At 35.4% G+C, this 16,140-nt stretch overlaps 1 protein-coding gene across 3 annotated transcripts in view; it reads right to left on the bottom strand.

Moving 5' to 3' along the window:
- Nucleotides 1-8,650: 8,650 nt before the first annotated feature.
- Nucleotides 8,651-16,140, bottom strand: part of LOC103713029 (uncharacterized) — a 34,346-nt gene continuing 26,856 nt past the window's right edge. For all 3 annotated transcript variants that reach the window (XM_008799784.6, XM_008799786.6, XM_017844277.5), the window contains 4 exons: nucleotides 15,999-16,128; nucleotides 14,376-14,468; nucleotides 9,586-9,765; nucleotides 8,651-9,156 (listed from right to left, as the gene is read on the bottom strand). In XM_008799784.6, the coding sequence (XP_008798006.2) occupies nucleotides 8,863-9,156; nucleotides 9,586-9,765; nucleotides 14,376-14,468; nucleotides 15,999-16,128 (697 nt within the window). In that variant the 3' untranslated portion in view covers nucleotides 8,651-8,862. The remainder of the gene's footprint in view (nucleotides 9,157-9,585; nucleotides 9,766-14,375; nucleotides 14,469-15,998; nucleotides 16,129-16,140) is intronic.

Genomic DNA, 16,140 nt, shown 5'->3' with positions numbered 1-16,140 from the left:
TCTCGTTCTCTCTCCTCGCTTTTATAGCAAAAGAGGAATCTGGCTGTACGTTCTCTTTCCCGCTTTCCTCACTTCCCAACATACCCCTCGAGTTAGTTTCACCTCGGTATCTCCATCTGTCCCATGACCTCTCACTTTAACAATTTTACCCTATATTCTCGAAATATATTTATTTGAAAATACCATTCTACCCACAGGATTGATAATTAAACGGTACAATTAAAACTATAAAAAATAACTTGGTTAATGGTCTATCATTAGTGAAACCATTTTAGTATCCAAATCTATTCAAATATAAAAAAAAATTTGAGCATCCGACTAATATCTATCTTTATATCCATATCCATAAAAAAAAATGAAAATAATATTCGTATCCGAATATCTGATTTTATTTGTAATTCTATTTAATTTTATATGATACTTATAAACTTCTAAGAAAAATAAATAAATGCATTAACATTCTACTAACTTAATTTATCATCTACTTAGTAATATCTTTGTTTTTGTTTAACTATCCAATTTATATCCGTATTTATGTTCATATTCTTAGTATCTAATTTATATATGTATCCATTTAAAAAAATATGGATGCGAATTTTTGCATTCGACTAATATTTATATTTATATCTGCATTTGTCAAACAAAACGAATATGGTATAGGTATGCTAGGATCCGATCCAATTTCATCCAAAGATGACGTTAAAAATATATTATTATTATTATTATTATTATTATTATTCTTAATAAATAAAAAAATATTATAATCATTATATAAAAAAATTATATAAAAAATATTATACCCAAATGTCAATCTAATATAATCTTGACATTTGGGTATCATAGATCACTATTTGCTGGATGCAAAAATTCTAATTTATATTGTGTTAGCCTTTTAAATTACATTCACAATTTTACATTTCAACTTTACATGACCACTAAATAACAATTATTATTTTTTAAAATTATTATGTTACACATCATGTTGATCCTAAGATCACTGAAAAGCTGCATTAACGGTTTATTCAGAGCTTAGGCTGGTGTATTAACGGTTTAATCGTCGTTAATTTCAGACCTGCCATCGATGCCCGGTGGGTCAAAACGGTCATTTAAATGTAGGAGGGTATTTCGGTAATTAATCGGAGGCTAGAGGGGAGCCACGTCATCCTCCTCGTACGTGTTCACTGCCCTTGCCTTCCACTTTATTTCTCATTTTTTAAGGTTATTAAATAACCCGAATATCATTAATTTTTATAGAAATAATATATGACATCCCTTTAACCGGTGGTCTTATCTTATCGGCCCATCAACGCATCACGATCTCGTGTAGTGAGCGGTAGCTATCGCGGGTCAGAACGATAAGCACGCTGGCTTATCGTGCCTCGATATGCCCGTCGGTTCTCTGCCTATTTGGTGGGGAGGAATAAAAGCGGTATAACGTTCACTTATCAGTGACGTGGGCCAGCATGGAACTGGCAGCTGGGTCGAAGGCAGCGGTCAAAATCATCAATTTTTTATTTTTTATTTTTATTTTTTAAATTTTTTTCCTTAACGACCTTCTAAAAATTTAAGTTTATGCAAATTATTTTTTTAAATTTATATTTATTTTTTATCCTTATATGACACTATTTTTGTACAAATGTTTCTATTATGCTAATGCCATTAATAAAAAAATATATTTATTTTAATTAAAAATAAAAAATTAAAATTATTATTTTTTCATCGCAATTGCATTATAAATATTTTTTTGCACATCTATCCATTAAAAATATTTTAATTATTTTAATTCGAAATCGTTAATTTTTTTAACGGTGGTAGAAGATGTAGGTATATATACAAAAATAAAAATAAAAAAGTAGAATAGCAAAATAAGTATTTTTTGAGGATATATATATATTAATTTAGAAAAAATATTCATACAAAATTCAATATTTAAGAGGATATTTATATAATTTTTTTTTGTTAGGTTGGGGGGGGGGGTTGGATTGGGTTGGGTTATATTTATATTTATAGTATATTTATATTTATACTATTTTTATTTTTCGGTGGCCAATATAAGACCTCGGGTTGGGTTGCTTGCCTCGCAAATGCAGTGGTCTAAATTGCTATGGATCTTACAATACTCGACCCAATCTTTAAGGTGGAAAACACAAGAAAAATTGGAAATAAGAAAATTATGCAAGGTGGTAATAAGAGATATTTTTTAATAAAATTATTAAAATTATTTAATAAAACGTTCTCCTTTTCTTTTTCTTTTTTTTGTTGAAGATATTTTTTTCTTGCTCATCATTTAACTTCTTCAAAGCATTAAACTGACATGATGTCCTCAGCATAGTGGTAATAAGAGATTACAATCATGTTGCCCTGTTTCCTCTATTAAATTTATTTCTGCTATCCTGCCCTAAGAGCTCATGGACTCCTTATGACTATTCCTCTTCGTGGATTTTTTTACCCCTTGGGGAACTAGGATAAGTAGAAGCATGATGTAAAGGTACAAGAATGTTTATATACAATTTTGGAATGATGGGATCACAATCATCAATTAAATACTCCCTCACGAATTAATTACATGCAACAAGCTTGCCGAGCAATTAATACATGTGGCCATGAGCAAATAAAGATTTTATATAACTATATTTAAAAAAATTGGTTGGTGATACCCAACCAATTTATATGTAATTGTGATCATATGTTGCAAGAGTGCTGCTATCAATCACCCTTGAGTCGTTGGACTAATGTGGTAATCACTAAATGGTGAGATACATAGGCGAGTTAGCGGTGTCAATCAAGTTCTCGATTAATCACTGATCTCTACGTTCGACTCGTGAACTAAGCCATAAACTAGCAAGTGATCTCTTGCATTTTTTTTTTTCATGTTGTAATAATTACACTTACTATAGTTGTGTAATGTTGTTTGGTTGCATCTACTGCGTTCAATTCTTGACTCTAGTATTTGGATAGGTGTAATCATCTTATAAAAATGATCGGATATACTTCAAATATAATTCTAGCAGTCCTCTCCTTCCAACTCTTTTGATAGCAGTCCTCTCTTGTGATCATGAAAGTAGCAAATACTAAATCTTGGGAGCAATTGTACCATGTGCATGAAAGGTACAGGCATGATGGATTCGGGTTATATCTTTCGTATGAAAAAAATGATTATTTCTTTTTCGCAGCGTCAATCATTGGATCGTGCAATATCCATATCAAGATCTGTGCAGCAGATGGAAGATAAAGATTATAGTTCTTTGAATGTTGCAAAAAAAAAAAAAAAGGGGGAATCACTCTTTTACATGGAAGATACAACCCAAACCAATGCATAATGAACTAATACATGGGGTCCTAAGTATAATATGGAAAGTTTCGGGTTGATTTTGCAAGGTTAGAGTTGCAAGAGAAATTGGTATTATATTTAACTATTGATTATTATATGTAGTGCATGCAAGAGGAGGTAAGGATTGATTTCCCTATATAAAAGGAGAGAGAGCCCTAAGAAAAATGACCAGAGAAATCAAAGACATATCTAGTCTTCTTCCAGCATTAGGACTCTTCAAAGAAGCCAAAATGAAGAAAAAAATATTCCTATATATACATGTATATACATAGTACATATATATATATACTTATATGTGTGTATGTATGTTTGTATGTATGTTTACACACATGTATGAGAGAGAGAGAGAGAGGGAAAGAGTACTAATTAGGAGGTTGAGGGTGAATTAATGTGGGATTGTAAAAAGACATAAATACCCTTAAGAGTTACAAAAAGTAAGAATATTTTTTGCCCAATGAAAAATAGGTAGATTGATAACCTATCATAACAGAGAGTAGGTTATCAATCCCCATATATATATATATATATATATATATATATATGCATGTATGTATTTTATGTATATATATGTATATATACGTACACATATATGTATATACATATTTTTGTATATATATATATATATATGTATATATATGTGTGTATATTTATGTATGTATATTTATGTATGTATGTATATATGTATGTATTTTATGGAGGGTCATTGTTTTGTTGGCAACAGAGCCCACCATGTGATGTACCACCTAGCCTTCCCAGGGTAGACTGGGAGAAATGAGATTGGGAGGTGACAAACATCTTAGTTCTAAGCTACCACTCTAACCTACCATTCTAAGCTACCATCATGTGAAATATAAGCTACCAGAATAAACAGCAGTTGCCGGAATGGACCACAGTCATCTAACATTATAGCTTCTTGATTGACCACTTTTACCTTCCTCTAATATGAACAATTATGATATAGATTGATTAGAAAAATATCTAGATTCTTTTTTTTTATACCTTAAGTAAGATGATTAAAAATTTACTGAATGATTGATAGAAAAAAATGAAAGAAAGTGATGAGGAAAAAAAAAGCATATCAATTTGATTATTAAGGATTGTAATGTGGTATATATGCAAGGCACGTAAAAGAGAATTTTTACAAGAGTGAGAGAGGAATAACTCAACTTCGCTACTTCAATTATGTCAGATTCTGTGACTCCCATCCCATGTAAAAGGAGTAATTCGATTTCTTTATTTATCACCGAGACTCGACCCGCTTCCTTGTAGATAGAAAGATACTCATGGTAGTATCATAAGTTACTCGAATGATATGAATTAGTAAGAGATGAGCTTTCACTCCATGAATTTTTCAATCTTTATGTACGAGCAAATTGAATCTCCATCAGCTCCCTCCGCTTCATATAATAAAAGCAAAAGGTTAGGTTTTATAGACATGGGAGGACCCAAGAGGCTTAAGTTTTATGGGGTTTGGGATAAGGGACATGGTTATCATTGCAGTATAACGGAGAGCAGCGTCAAATGGTACGATTTTTGACCGTTTGGCCACTGTGACCCTTCCATCGCCATAACTGCTTAATGACAGATATGATAAAGAGTTTTGGAACCCACAGGAAGGGATCATAAGAGATTAAAATTAGAATGAAAATTAGATGAAATACCTATTACATCTTTAATAAAAAAAAAATACTCAAATTTTGATGACTTAAAAATATATTTTTTTAAAAAAAATCTAAATTTCTAATCGGAGAAAAAAAAGCTTTTCTAAATTGAGTTTTTCTTTCTCATAAAATATAAAAAATTTATTTTCATAAAAATATTATTTTATTATTTTTAAAAATTTTAAAAAATAATATATATATATATATATGTATGTATGTATGTATTGGTACAAATGGCAATGTTTTTTTGCCTCATTCTTCACTGAGGGCTCTACGCAAGGGCTTTTTTGTTGAATTTATTTATTTATTATGCTTTTTTGAAATGCACAACCTTTTTTCGTTGGTGCGATATCCATCTCCTTCTTCTACTTCGTTTTTTAATGGATATTAGCATTTAGAGTTAAGTTGGTAGTCTAACAAGAATGATTAATTTCTGAAAGGGACGTCGATCAGGCCACTACCTACATGAAATCTTGTCTTCACCTTATTATTCTTTATTTTTTATTTTTTCGGAGATTCCATTAAAAGGTGCAAAGCATCATCAAAAAGTCGTTGCCAAGTAAACAACGGATGCAAACATGATTGGCTCCAAAAGTTTGATTGATCTTGGCATCTACAGATTACATATCCAAGAAAGTATCCTTTTTTTTTTATTCCTAGTAGAAGATAATGGTAAAGGAAGCCCCACAGGAGTCGTATAACCAATCACATTTCAATCACATTTCCACTTACGAGCTCAATATGCGGAAGGAAAAAACTTTTGTATAAAAGTAGGGTTTCTTTTTTTCGGATGCTTTGCAACTTTTAACTTATCTAAGAATTGGATCTGGCAGAATTGAAGTTCATGTAGAAGCAATTTAAGCAAGTATATTATTGAAGGAATTTACAATGGACTTAAACCTTTTTTTTCTATTTACTAAATTGAACTCTTATGGATTAATTTCAAGGCTACTTTTTAGAGGACGGAATTTTTTACTTACTTAGATGGGTTCATCTACATAGATATAGGTCTAGCACACCTCGAACCCCACCTTTTTTTAGAAAAATTCCTTCACTGAAATTATACTTTTGTTGACATTATTTTTATTTTTTTAAAAAAATATATTATTTATTTATTTATTTATTTATTTGAGTAAAGGATTTGTAGTAACTTCCTACAGATCATCTAATTTCACTCTTTTTGTAAATATCTTATCTTCTTCAGTAAACAGACCCCCCGCCCCGCCCCGCCCCGCCCCCCCCCCCCCCCCCCACCCAAACCAAAGAAAAAAAAAAAGAAGTACTAATCATTCTATTTAACATACCCAATTTTAAGGTAGTGGGTGTTGGGGAAAAATGAATCGTCCTGAAACACGTGAGCGCATCACCAGCACGTGATCAGAGGCGCCCGACCTGAAGGCACCCGACCTGGAGGTGCCCGACCTAAAGGCGCCCGACCTAGAGGCATCTGACTTCAAGACGCCCAACCGGAAGCCCGACCTGGCGCCCGGCCAGGCGCTCGACTCCGAGACGCTCGACCCGGGCACCCGACCTTAGCATCCTTGACCTCGGAAGCCCGATCTCACTATCCACCTGCTGCGGTCACATTCTTCTGCAGCTTGATTGGAGACCATGCCCTGCAACAATTAAGGCGCATGGCCTCCGCAGATCTCCAGCTCATTCAACAATTAAGGCGCATGGCCTCCGCAGATCTCCGACTCACTCAACAATTAATGTGCATGGCCTCCGCTGATCTCCGACTCACTCAACAATTAATGCGCATGGCCTCCGCTGATCTCCGGCTCACTCAACAATCAATGCGCATGCTATCTACGGATTTCAAGCCCTCCACGGCAAGCAGTTGGCCCACTCAGTTACGTCCGATCAGCCACGACGACTCACTGGCTCCGACCTGATCTCCCACGGCAATGTATTAATTCACACGATTGTGCATTAATTCACACGATCGTGCATTAATTCACACGATCATGACAGTAACCCGTTCGCCCCATCACATTGCAGGTAATCCTGTACCCCTATATAAAAGGAAAACCCCTCCCTCTTAGAGCAGGTCCGGACTCTGAAACTCCAGAAAATACTTTCTCCCTCTCTACACATTAGCCCCCTCTGACTTAAGTATCGGAGAGCCGGCGCCGGAAACCTCGGCCACCGGCTTTTTGCAGGTCCCCCAAAGGACGCCGCCCGCCGACGGACCGCCATCCGCCATCTCATGCCAGAGCTCCTCCTTCTCAGCCACTGGTCGCCCCCGAGTCCAATTTCCAGCAACAGTGGGTTAAGGGTTTCTTTTCCCTTTTTGGTTGGTTAACGGGACAAAAGTTGCTAGGCATCACTACCGTGTTAAAAGGATCGTAAACTTGGACATATTCCCTTCCATCTTATGTATGCCGTTACCTCCCTTACCCCACATAATCACAATTCTAAATCAATCTCCCGCATTGAATGTGACAGTATCTGTCAGATCCTTTTCTCAATTAAAAAGAAGCAACTAAGTGGTTTAAATAGGGTTTTTCCATCATTTGGTAGCCTTGGCCTAGTCATCAACTAAAGCACCTCAGTTTAGGCTAAAATACATATTAATCAATCACTTCCACTAATCATATCTAACTATTACTAAAGAAAACCTCTCTAGTTAATGCAAACTATAGCACCTCAGTTTAGGCTAAAATACATATTAATAAATCATTTCCACTGATCATATCTAGCTATTACTAAAGAAAACCTCTCTAGTTAATGCAAAATAGATCTGATGTCAATCACAATCACAGAAAAGTAGGCCATTAGACAGCACAGTTCGCATGAAAGCATTGGACTCCTACCATCCAGCTAATAATAGATAGCTGCATTCTACCAGTGAGGAACTGTCTCAGTTTGTGGGGATCAGAAATCACCTTCCCCCAAGCGTCAATTTCTAGGAACCAAGTGATGCTTCAGGAGTCCAACAGCATCCAAGAGCATGATTCACACTGCCTCCGAGACCAACTAAACTATGTTTTTTGTTTTCTTTTTATCTTTTGTGGGTATACGGAGTAATGGTACTTTGGTGCTATAAAAAAAAATAGATGGGGAGCTATTTGTCGATTTCTCATTTAATTGATCCTTTTTCTATGGATAGGGTAGGTCTTGCATTGACGAGCTCCCCGATTCCCTGAACAGAAGTAAGGTGCCCCCCCAACTTTTCTGTCAAATCTCCTTCTGTATAAAAGATTTCCCCTTTTCCTACTTGATTTATTCTTTGACATGCAGCTGAAAAAGACACCTACCATGATTTGTTTACTTCTCAATATACTAGACCATATCAACGTCTTAAATATTAGTTTCTTGCCTTACTTTGGCGGATCTGTTAAGCAACTAATCGAAAATGGATAAAATTTAAATTATTAGAAATTTTTCTTGGTTTAAAAAGCATAGTTTTTTCGGTGGATGTTTAAAAAGCATATGGTTGCAACCATGGGCTACAGATGTGGGGATAAATATGTGTTGGAGAAGCATTGGTTTAAATACAGAATTGGGATGTCTTCGAGGAAACTGTCCTGTAGAGTGACCAAAACAGTAGAGAGGTGGTCAGTGGTTTTGTCTTGCCTGAAACTATGTATAATTGCATCAAAAGATGCTTGAGACTGATCTATTGCAACTGTTAACAGCTTACCTGATGGCAAAGTTGCATTCAAGGACTTGAACTATCTTTATTGCTGTACAAGTACATGTACATCACGATAGGATCAGAGATCCTTTTTGAGAATCGATCTGTACAAGAGGTTTGGCTCTACTATCCTCTAACAGCACTAGATTTACCATCCAACAGATGATAAAGCAAGTCTCTGTAATTTGACAAAATGTGAGCTTTGTGAGAAGTTTCCACGATGGTAATGGTTATCCCCTTACTTCGACTATATCACCATCCTTGAGCTTCGTATGCGGCAAAACAAGTTGGCCATTTACCAGTACTAGCTTCCCCTCCAGGCCTATCCTCCTCGCAGCATCAGCAGCAGTGCTACCAGATCTCATCCTCATTATCTCACCATGAGGCCATCGTATGATCACAACTTCACCAGGAGTTATAGGATTGGATCCACTGTATGTGCTTGCCACATGCTTTCTTTCTCCCATGGATGAACCATGCCGCATCTGCTCCTCCCACTGAAGCATCGTCCTCAGTAGATGCACCTATTGATACAATCCATATCAACATCTTGCAGTGATCCACAAATAGGTTGTGCATGAAAAAGATGCAAGGGCAGGATTCCTTCTTTACCAAATCAATTCTGAGCGATTCTACAATAATCTATTCTGATTAACTTTACATTAATTTATAGTTTAAATAGCCAGTCTTCAAACTGATCTAACAGACCCCATAAAATAGATACCGCACAGTTTGGAACCACTCCAGAGGCATTAAGTAAATTAGGTTTGCTTTAACAAGAAGTAATGTTGAAAATTCATGCAATGACATATTCAGTGAACTTATTCTATGATACAGTCCGCTAGGGGAAGGACTGAGGGATGTAGCAGAATATTTAATACCAGTTTATGATTAGAGTATTGTATCTTCATCAGTCTTTTTCCTGCTCATAAGAGGTGTGCTTATAAGCTAACCTTGTTATTGATGCCATCTTCAAGGCCTGACTTCTCAGAGTAACTTGAACTGGATGGAACAGAAAGGATCTGTTTTCCCTCAAACACAGCAGACACAACCATCCAATACTCAGCTTCCTCCTGCTCAGTCAAATCTATTACTTGGATGAAGGTAGGCAACAGGCGCTGAAATTGGTCTTGCTGCACAAGAAAGGAAGTGGTATACGTCTTTTAGTAAGTCGCTCAACATTTTTACATAGGCAGTTGTTAGTTTGTAAAGAGATTGGTCACTATATTAGTAAACAAACATATCCAGCACATAAAAACCCCTTCAGATAAAAAAGAAATTTCAGGTCATCATTCAAACAAAGCAGCTCTTCATGTATCGGGCGCCTCTCAAACCTAGTGGGGTAAAATAGGCAACACAAAAGGCAACTTGACCATAGACAATCAGCATAAAGCTTCTTCCATACGATTCAAATATCAATGAATCATGTTGGTTCCCAGTCCTCATCAGTAAAATCTATAGCATTTTTTTATATTTACTAACTTTACACACTTGCTACACAAATATAAATTTCACTATATAACCATCGATATCATCCAAGACTTTCTTCCATCAATTATGTGGTTGATTATAGAACAAAACTCAAACTTGAGAAGGCTTGGTGAAAGGATTAAGCAGATTTTATAACTAGGTGCCAGCCTAGTGACAACACTCTAAAACTGGTACCCACTTCCTGGCCTAGGAAAACCTAGGCAGGAGAGCGACCAGTTGGCAGGTAGGAAGATCAAATTTATTAGTTGCAGTCTAAGCTCACCCAACTAAGAAGCAACCACTCCAAAGTTCCAGCAGACAACGTTGCAAGATGATAGCTCTTGATATCGGGCCTTGAGTTCATCTCAAAACACACTATACAAATGCACATTTACTTCGTTGTAGGACTCGCTGCAGAACCTTAGTTTTAGTTGGTTTCTGTTATAAACCAAATGGCATATTGGTAATATGAGGGAGCGAAGTGATCTAATGGTTTAGGGAAGAAGCAGTTTGGTAATGGAATTACAGTAATTTAGGAGTAGAAGGCTTCTTTTGACAATTTGTGTGAATGGATGCACTCTGAAGGAGTGACTAATTTGGACGTCTGTAGTCAACATGTGAGTAAAGGCAAGTTCATACCAAATAAGGGGAAAAAAGCAGTAGATGAACAAAGCAAAAAGAAAAAGTATAAAAGAAAAGTAACTGAGAAGGCCTAGTTATACAAAAAAAGACACTCAGAATTAGCAGTCACCTTCAAGGTCATTCGGAATTAGCAGTCACCTTCAAGTACCACATGCTGGTCATTAAAGAGAGAAGTCTGCCTCAAAGGTTCAGACATCAATATATGGATTTTCTTTTGCCCCTCAATCAGATGTGAGGGAAAGAAGAGAGAGGAAGGAGCGGGAAGGGAAGTGCAAGATTCATAGCCGTTGCTGGATTGGAATCAGATCCTTACATTAGTTTGGAGAATGAAAAATAGCAAAGAGGGAGATGATGAAGAAGAATAGAGAAAGAGATAGAAGCTCATCGATATCATTTCAAAAACCTCGGAAGGATTTAGCACATTTACACTCATACCATTCATCAAATATAACTCGAAGTTCATGTGCTTTCCCTAACACCTGTATAATAACTCAAACAACAAATCATATACCAAAAACACTTAAAAAATGACTTAATCCAGGAGGAACTTATAGAAGTTATTGTTTGAGTGATAATGACAATTAACCTTACAAACACTGAAAAAACAAATACGCCAAGCACAAGACAATTAATCAAGCCCTAATTCATACCCCATTTAAACCCTAACAAAATAAGTGAATCGACCATGTGGCATGGCAGGCGGTATGCTGTAAGCAAACAAATACGTTTTAGAAAAGATAAAATGTATAAACATTATTTGAGATGATCTCTGACTAAGCATTCTTATTTGAATATCAAAAGTATCATCATTTTCCACAGATAATGGTAAACACAATAGGAAATCATGTTTATTGAAGTAAAATAAATAACTAAAAAGAAGAGAGAGGATATTGATATGAAGCAGCATGACAGCTGATATTTAAAAAAATAAAAGATATTTAAAAAAAATAACTTAAGGCTGAAAAATGTAAAATATTGTCTGAGAAATTTGTACTAACTATTGTTATCTGAGTTTCAAAGAATATCAAATTCTACCATCAATGCTAATATAGGTTACAAAATTATGTTAATTGAGGTAATGCAAATAATTAGAAAGATATGTGAGGACACCCAAAATTTCACATCTTTTAAGCACAACAAGGAATTTAATTTGAAAGAATACACTACTGGTGGTATCTTACAACATAAAGATGATTGTGACACTCTCCCAACAATTTCCTTCCTACTCTCTCTCTCTCTCTCTCTCTCTCTCTCTCTCTCTCTCTCTCCTTTTATATATTCTTTTTCGTCATGTTTCTTTGCTCCCCCTCCCCCCCCCCCCCCCCCAAAAAAAAAAAAAAAAATGTATACTGTGAATGAATGGAACAGACAGATTAGGAAACAAAACATTTCTAAGCTAGAACAACATGAATCAGCCAATACGACAGGTACATCAACCGATACAGCTGGGCTATGCTGCCATAACTGTTTTTTCTGATGAAGAAATGCCTCATCACTTCATGGCCCAAAACTGTACTGATTATGAGCCCATTCTGGTGTGAATCAATTGTTTCAAGCCAATCAAACTAATCCTTAAGTGGACCTTTTTACCCTGTAGACTAAAATTCTGGCCTAAAGGATGATGAATTATTCTCTTTGATATTGGAATCATCAATATTGGTTTGGTCTGTTTACTTGCTTTTTTTCTACTGATGTGGAGGCTCTTTTGTTCTCCTATGTTGCTTAACAATGAGATGGCCTTCTTGGTGGTTCTCCCAAACCACAGATATTTTTCTGTTTGTATTAAAGTACATTTTGGTGTATAGATGGAGGTGGGTGAGTTGAGGTCACTTTCATTATGTCTTCAATTCAGATGTCATATCAACTGATATAATGCCTCACAAGCACAGAACGGATTCATGTTTACTTCTAATATGCTATATTCTATGAGAGAACATATTCCCATTTACTGCTCAAATTTTACTCTATAAAAATAAAAGTGAAGTCTATGGGTGTAAATGAGCCAAAATTAGTGGAGCCAGGCCCAGCTAGAGCTAAATTCCAAACAGCCATGCAGCTTGAGCTAGGTTCATCAAATACTGACCCAGCTCGAGCTCAGATTGATCAGGTTCAGAAACAAATTAAGCCAATTTTGCAGTCATTTAGCTTGATAAACACTTGGCTTGGTAAAGGTGTAGACAATGGATGGGCTCAGCGCTTGGTGGACAGGCCGATGATACAGAAGGGGCTAAATGGCTTAGTTCTGTGGAGGTAATCATGAGGAAGTAGCCAGAGGATGTGGGAAGAATGGTTGAGATGTGATCAAGTGAGAGATCCGTGTGGAACTCTTAATGGACAGAGAGGCTGAAAAGGTGCTGAGATTGGCCATAGAAGGCAAGGGAACTGAGGATGTCCTGGATGAATCTAGAAGTCATGTCTGAAAGAATGGAGGAGGAGGAGTTGCCGATGGAGAAGGAGGGGAGGGAGACTGCAAAAGGGATCGCTCAAGAGAGAAGAGATTTGGTCGGGGCTGTTAATGGTGTACCTTAGGTATCTTAGAAACTTGGTCTCATGATCTCATCCAAGCTATTAGATTAAATGATAAGATGGCTGATATCATTTCACATTTAGTATAAATTTCTCCTACTTCTATGGATACTCTCATCTTAAAAATATCAGTCTACTTAGTTATGCTATCCTTTTAAGGGAGACAAACAAAAGTTTTGCAACCAATAAAGAGAGTTTCTATATATATATATGTGTGTGTGTGTGTGTGTGTGTGTGTGGGTGGGTGGGTGGGTGCACGTGTGTATGTATATGTATATACATATGCATGTATGTATGTATATATGTATATATATATATGTATAGATATATAAGTATATGTGTGTGTATATATATACATATATATATGGATATATATGTATACATACATACATACATACATATACATACATACATACATACATATATATATATATATGTATGTATGTATATGTATGTATGTATGTATATATATGCATGTATTGACAAGGAAGCCAGCCAGCCTTAGCATAGCTAGTTGGCATGGCTCTCCCCTTAGGAGAGGTCTTGGGTTCAAATCATGGAGGTGGCATCCCCATTGTATTTCTCAAAGATCATACATACATAAATACATATATATACATACATACATACATACATTATACATACATACATATGTATGTATGTATGTATTCTAATAAAACATGTAAGAAGATAAAATGAACATTTTATAGGTAAAATAATTATCTATGTTTATATGTGAATCTTTTATGTATAAACATCTATCAAGCTGACTACGAGCAAGATGAACCCAACTCGTGTTCGGCTTGCTTATGTTTCAAACTCAAAACTTTGACTCAAGTTTAGTTTGTTTATTAACCGAGTAAAGCTAATTTCAAGCTGCACTTAGAGCCAAACACTATGTTCACATGAACAACTTGCTTGTTTGACGGTCCTAGTGAAGTCCATGTTTTCCCTATGAGTTTGTTAAGCAAATGAATGAATAACAATGAGTTGAATGTTGAAATATAACATGAAAGTATGATACGAATCCAGCATGCCAAATGCAATCCTCCCGACAAACACATTTTTATATGCTTATCTTTAAAAAATGACTAGTACACTGCACCTTATGAAATATCCCATCTCGGCATAGTGTGTACTTCTCGAGGCATGTAGACCAATCGCCATGTCCAGGAGCGAACCACCATTGATCAGAAACCTAAAAAAGGAATTTGAATTTTCAGAGAATAAAATGAAATAAGCATGCAGTAAATATGCAAGACATTCTACTAGCCCAAAGCAAAAATAAAAATGTTAAGAAAATCCAATAACTTATCCAATGGTACTTAAAGATCAACCACTGTTTTCATCGGTCATAATACTATTGTTATGTGAAAAATATCAAAACTCCATTTAGAGTAAGGATCCAAAGAAAGTAAAAACTGGCCATACTTTAAGCCATGGAATGTTATCCTAAAAACAAAGAAGATGCTTAAATGATGGCTATACAATCTTAAAATGAAATCTGACAATCTGATAGTAAATATGCAGATAATCTGATAGTAAATATGCAAGATGTAGGTCTCCTAAACCCTATGTTTTCAAATTCAGACGGCACTTGATTTTTTTCCAGTTGAAATAAGAAATATACATAAATGAAGTTGCTGGTGTTGGTTATCATGCCATTGACACCAATGAAATATGATGTAAAATCAAAATAAATAAAGGATGTTCCCACCAACTTTACCTTGGCACCTAAAAGGACATAAGTCAAATGAATAACTGGTGCTTTCAAAGCAAAATGCAAAAGCAAAAACCTTCAATCTCTAAGAATTTCTCCGCATGGACCACTGCTCAAGTGTATACATGAACCATTTCAACCTGCTGGGTGGTAGTACTTTGGAACAAACCAAAGAGTCCAGGTAAGATAGCTGGTATGTTTTAGAAACATTGCAATCATGATATAGTGAAAAGAAAACCACAAAAGATAGGGCAATGATGCGACATGCCTGAGTGGAGGATCTTAAATATTAATTAGCATGATCTTAGAAGATGTGATAAAGGTATGGTAAGGATAAGTGCATCATTATGTCATATACAAAAAAAAAATCATCATCATAGAAAATTCACAGTACTTATGATTCTTATGCATAGTCTCTTGGAAATATGAAACTACCATACTGTTCAATAGCTATGAGAGTGATCCTAACAAAGATTTAATCAACAACAAAAATCTGAAAGCATCATTAGTTATAAGACAACATGCTGTCTACTGTCTAGTGAGATGTATAGAACTGAGAACCATAGCCAATGTAATACAATCTCAAAAACAAATTGAATATTCGGTATATAGTATATACTGAAGTGGGAATTAAATCTTCGATATGTAAATTCAATTTCTAATAAAAGCCTATCAGATAAATAGGAGCAACATCATTCGACAGAAGTTCTCTTCAGAGCTCGGTAAATTTAAGTAAAAGATATATGATTAACACCATTTGCAGGAACAAGCTATTTTTAATCTTTTAAACCCTTTTTGCTCTTTGTTTGTAAGTTGTAACAGTGATAAACAAGGGCCGCACAGATCATTGATCTTTAGGAGATACCAGTGCTGTATGTAGATATTTTACATCTGTCAATGATTGAGAATACCAATAAATATTGAAAAGAATGAAATATCATACTTTAAAGCAATCATATAATGTAAGCATCTAATAACAGTAATTTTAATATAAAGCATAAGCATAACCTTTTTATAAAGCCTAGCATAAGCTTCCCAACGTTCTTTCTGGAAAAACAATCTTCTTTCAGATACTGTTTCAGAAGCTTCCATACCAAAACTCACAGCAACAAGCAGCTCTCTTCCACCTTTATCGACCCTGCAATATCCA

Source organism: Phoenix dactylifera, chromosome 6, assembly GCF_051530095.1.
Source record: "Phoenix dactylifera cultivar Ajwa chromosome 6, Ajwa_hap1_PhDact_Kaust_v1.1, whole genome shotgun sequence".
NCBI lineage: Eukaryota > Viridiplantae > Streptophyta > Magnoliopsida > Arecales > Arecaceae > Phoenix > Phoenix dactylifera.
The sequence above is the reverse complement of the archived record's forward strand: the minus strand, read 5'-3'. Positions and strand labels throughout refer to the sequence as shown.